General features: G+C 36.3%; 1 protein-coding gene across 1 annotated transcript in view; it reads right to left on the bottom strand.

Moving 5' to 3' along the window:
• The window catches only part of LOC102497531 (transmembrane protease serine 11B-like protein), a 17,827-nt gene extending 14,295 nt beyond the window's left edge, over window positions 1-3,532 (bottom strand). The window contains exons 1-3 of the mRNA XM_006165329.1: window positions 3,410-3,532; window positions 1,221-1,351; window positions 800-915 (exon numbers count right to left, since the gene is read on the bottom strand). Of these exons, the coding sequence (XP_006165391.1) occupies window positions 800-915; window positions 1,221-1,351; window positions 3,410-3,532 (370 nt within the window). The remainder of the gene's footprint in view (window positions 1-799; window positions 916-1,220; window positions 1,352-3,409) is intronic.
• Window positions 3,533-4,013: the final 481 nt, after the last annotated feature.

Below are 4,013 nucleotides of genomic sequence, written 5' to 3'. Positions count from 1 at the left end.
GGGAAAGAAGATCATGGCTTGAAGAGACCCTGTCCAGGTTGCCTATCTTTCTCTCTCACTCTTATGTGTGCATGAATGTTCACAAACTCTATCCTGAATAAAATAAACTTTAAAAAATTTATGTTAAAGGCATTTTCTAATATTAATGTCTTTGTTATAAAGAAACATCTAATCAAAATACAATATTCATTTGTTTCTCTATTTTGCATAAACTAAGTGTACTATTTTAATTATAAAATAATGCATAGGGGAACCAGCAGTTAGCGTAATGGCTATGTTGCTGGACTCCCACATAGTCGACCATGGTTCGTGTTCCGGATCTGGTGGCTTAAAACTCATGCCAGGAGCGTGTGCGTGCGTGCCCGAGAGGAGAACGGAGGAGAAGGGATTGCGGCGTGACCATCCCCCCTGGGGGGAGTGATTTCTCGCTTTCTGTCTCTCTGTCTCTCTCTGTCTGGCGAGCGCACGTGCCCTATAGCAAAAAAAACTCTCCAAAAAAAATAATAATAATAATGCATAGAGTACCACATAGGTAGAATTATTTTTTTGCCTATCTATTAATTATTTATACATTCATGTCTCTGAATGGATATTTATTATTTTACCTGTATATATTCAAAACAATGTCTGCAAAGCAAAGTTTGGCAAATGCTAACAATATTATCTCTAGGATCTAGGGTCACTGATGCCATTTTAAAGGGAAATCATTTATAGCTTGCCAGTGTTTGTTTACCTTTTATAGAACTAGAAATAAGAATTACAACAAAATGAAATAAGTAAAAATATATTTTGTACCAACCTACTGCCAGAAAATGAACCAGGAGACCAATAGTGACTCCAATGATTGCCAACACTCCAAACACAATGAGAGCAATCATCCATATTGGAAGAGATGTTCGGGAAGCTGTGACAGGTCTGCAAGTAAATGATAAGAATATGAAGAATATATCAGAAACATCACATTTCAAATCTGAATCTTTTTGCTCTTACCACTAGAACCTTCACAATTTAGGCATAGAAGTAGCAAAAGACATTTGAAGGAGGAAAAGAAAGAAAGATGGGCAGGAAGGAGGGAGAAAGGAGGAAAAAGCTTCTTTTAAAGCTTCTAATTAAACCTGTGCTATGAAATCTTACTCATTTTTCTGCATTTGTTTTGTGAACTTATTTTTCAGGAGTGTGATAGTTGGAGCTAAGTTATCTGTACTTCTAACTAGTTGTACTTGTCAACACAAAGTAAAACTATTGCCTTTTCCATCCTCATTTCACGGTTCCAGTAGAGAGCCCTGTCCTCACTACTCTTTGAGCAGTAGGACACAGGAAGCTGCAGGGACCGTGCTGGCTCGCCCACCAGCTGCCTTTTGGGATGCAGTTATGTTTTTTTGGCAAGATGTGGGTGCTAATCTGGTTTGCTTCTCAGTTGGTGATGCCCAAAAGAGTGGGAGGAGACTAATGAAGTGACGCCTTTGGCCTTTAAATTCCACTAACAACAACAAAAACCCCACTAACAGATGCTCAGGAGAGTCCTTCACTGATTTCTTTCACTCTACCGTTTTTCTGAATCTAATACAGCAGAAATTTTGTAGTACACCAAGCTCAGTAAGTTCCTAAAGCAGAATTGATGAAAGGAAGAAAATTGAGACCGTGGCTCCAGTTATGATCATAACACTATATTGTTTATTATTGCTAAATATTATGTGCAATGAACACACATAAATATGAGGTGTCATATTGTGTTAGACAATGTCCATCTATCTTAGTAGCTTGTTTCTTACTGTGGTTCAAAGAAGTCTTTTGTAAAAGAACCTATAGTAAGTTTTTTCACTGTTTTTCTTTTGGACAGCAAATATGTATTGAAAGTCTCAGATTAAATTGAGACAATCATTCATGAGAATGTCCCAGGCAGAGAAGCATGGGAAGACAATGGAGAATAAGGAATAACATGCAGCTCTCTAAGAATGACTGGTGATTCAGTTTTACTGAAGCAAATTTCAAGTCACAAACTGGCCAAAGATGAAAATGGACAGTGTTGAGAGTTAATTTTGTGTGTCGACTCTTGCAAGATTATGGTGCCCAGATGTTTGGTCAACCACTAGTCTAGATGTTGCCATGAGTTGTATTCCATTACTATGATTAATACTTCCAATCAGTTGATTTAAGTAAAGAGATTACCTTTGATAGTGTAGGTAGGCTTCATCTAATCAGTTAAAGACCTTGTGAGCATAAAACTGAGGTTTCTGGGAGAAGAAAGAACTCTATCTTTAGGCTATAAGGAAAAAACCTCATCTGAGTTTCCAGACTGTAGGTTTGTCCTTTGGATGTCAGATTTGCCAGGACACAATTCTGTGAAAAAAAATCCTTAAAACAAACTTCATGGTGTGTGTGTGTGTGTTTGTGGGTGGGTGGGTGTGTGTGTCTGTACAAGTCATGCATTGCTTAGTGACAGGGGTATATTCTGGAAAATGTGTTAGATAATTTTATTGTTGTGCAATTGTCACAGAATACTAACACAAACTAGATTGTATACACTGCATGCATAGTTTATGTGGTATAGCCTCTTGCTCCTTCACTACAAACCTGTATAGCGTGCTCCTATATTGATTACTATAGACTATATTTTATCATGATGGAAAATATTTGTTTATCTAAATATGTTTAAACATAGAAAAGGTACAGTAAAAATATGATATGAAAGAAGGGAACCAGCAGTTATCATGGTGATTAATATGGCTTTTTCCCACATGGTTAACCACATGGTTCAAGTCCATGTGTGTGTGTATACCCAAAATCCTGAGAGGAGAGTGAAGGAGAAGGGATTGTAGTGTAGCCATTTCCCTGGGAGGTGCTTTCTCACTTTCCCTCTCTCTGTCATCTATCTCTCTCTGACAAATGTACATGTCCCACAGCATACAATTAGGAAAAATGAAAAGTATAAAAGATGAAAAAATAATAGGTACACCTTAACAGAGTATTTACCATGAATGGAGCTTGCAGGACTTGAAGTTGCTCTGGGCAAGTCATGAGTGAGTAATGAGTGAATGTGAAAGCCTAGGGCATTAGTGTAAACTACTATAGATTTTATAAATATGGTCTATTTAGATGAAACTAAATTCATTAAAAATATTTTTCTTTATAATAAATTAATCTTAGCTTACTGCAATTTTCTCACTTTATAAGCTTTTGTTTTTAAACTTCTCGACTCATAATAACACTTAGTTTTAAAGTACAAACATTTTGTACAGCTCTACAAAAATATTTAATTTTTATATCCTGTTTTTATATCCTCTTAATAGTTTTTAGAACATCTTTATTTTTTTTTATTTTTTAAACTTTTTTGTCAAAAGCTAAGACACAAGCACACACATTTGCCTAGGGCTGCACAAGGTCAGGATCATCAATATCTGTCTCCTACCTCCACATTTTGTCTCACTGGAAAATTCGGGGCAATAACAAGTATGGTGCTGCCATCTCCTATGGTAACAATACCTTCTTTTAGAATACCTCCGGAAGGTTTGTTTATATGATACACAAACATGTTAGTAATACATTGTGCTACAACATTATATATATCATTAGGCGATGGGAATTTTCACCTCCATTATAATCTTATGGGACCACTGTCATATGTTGTCCATTGCTGATCAAAATGTCAGTATGTGGTGCATGCCTTATTTATGTGCATGAGGAAAAAGCCTATTGTAATCTATGGGAATGGAGCAATGGGATCCTTGGAGATAGTTTTAAGAATGGAAAGAATGTGAGAAATTTGAGAGGGCTGACAGCAGTATTTGCCAGAACTTGGTAATAAATGAATGGTATCAATAAAGGAAAGGCAGGTGTTAAAGATGATACAACATTGTGTCTTACAAAGGGGAGAATAAAGTGACATCTAGAAGAAATCGTTTGGGTAGGATAAAAAGGTAAATATTTTATATCTTGAGTTTGAGGGGAATTTGAAATTCAGCACATAACTGAGATGTCATGTTGCTAGTTCAACTAATTTACTACAGTGTAGG

This window comes from Tupaia chinensis, unplaced genomic scaffold, assembly GCF_000334495.1.
Source record: "Tupaia chinensis unplaced genomic scaffold, TupChi_1.0 Scaffold143894_1, whole genome shotgun sequence".
NCBI classification, from domain to species: Eukaryota; Metazoa; Chordata; class Mammalia; order Scandentia; family Tupaiidae; genus Tupaia; species Tupaia belangeri.
Note: the sequence above shows the minus strand (reverse complement) of the source record. Positions and strands in the feature narration are given on the sequence as shown.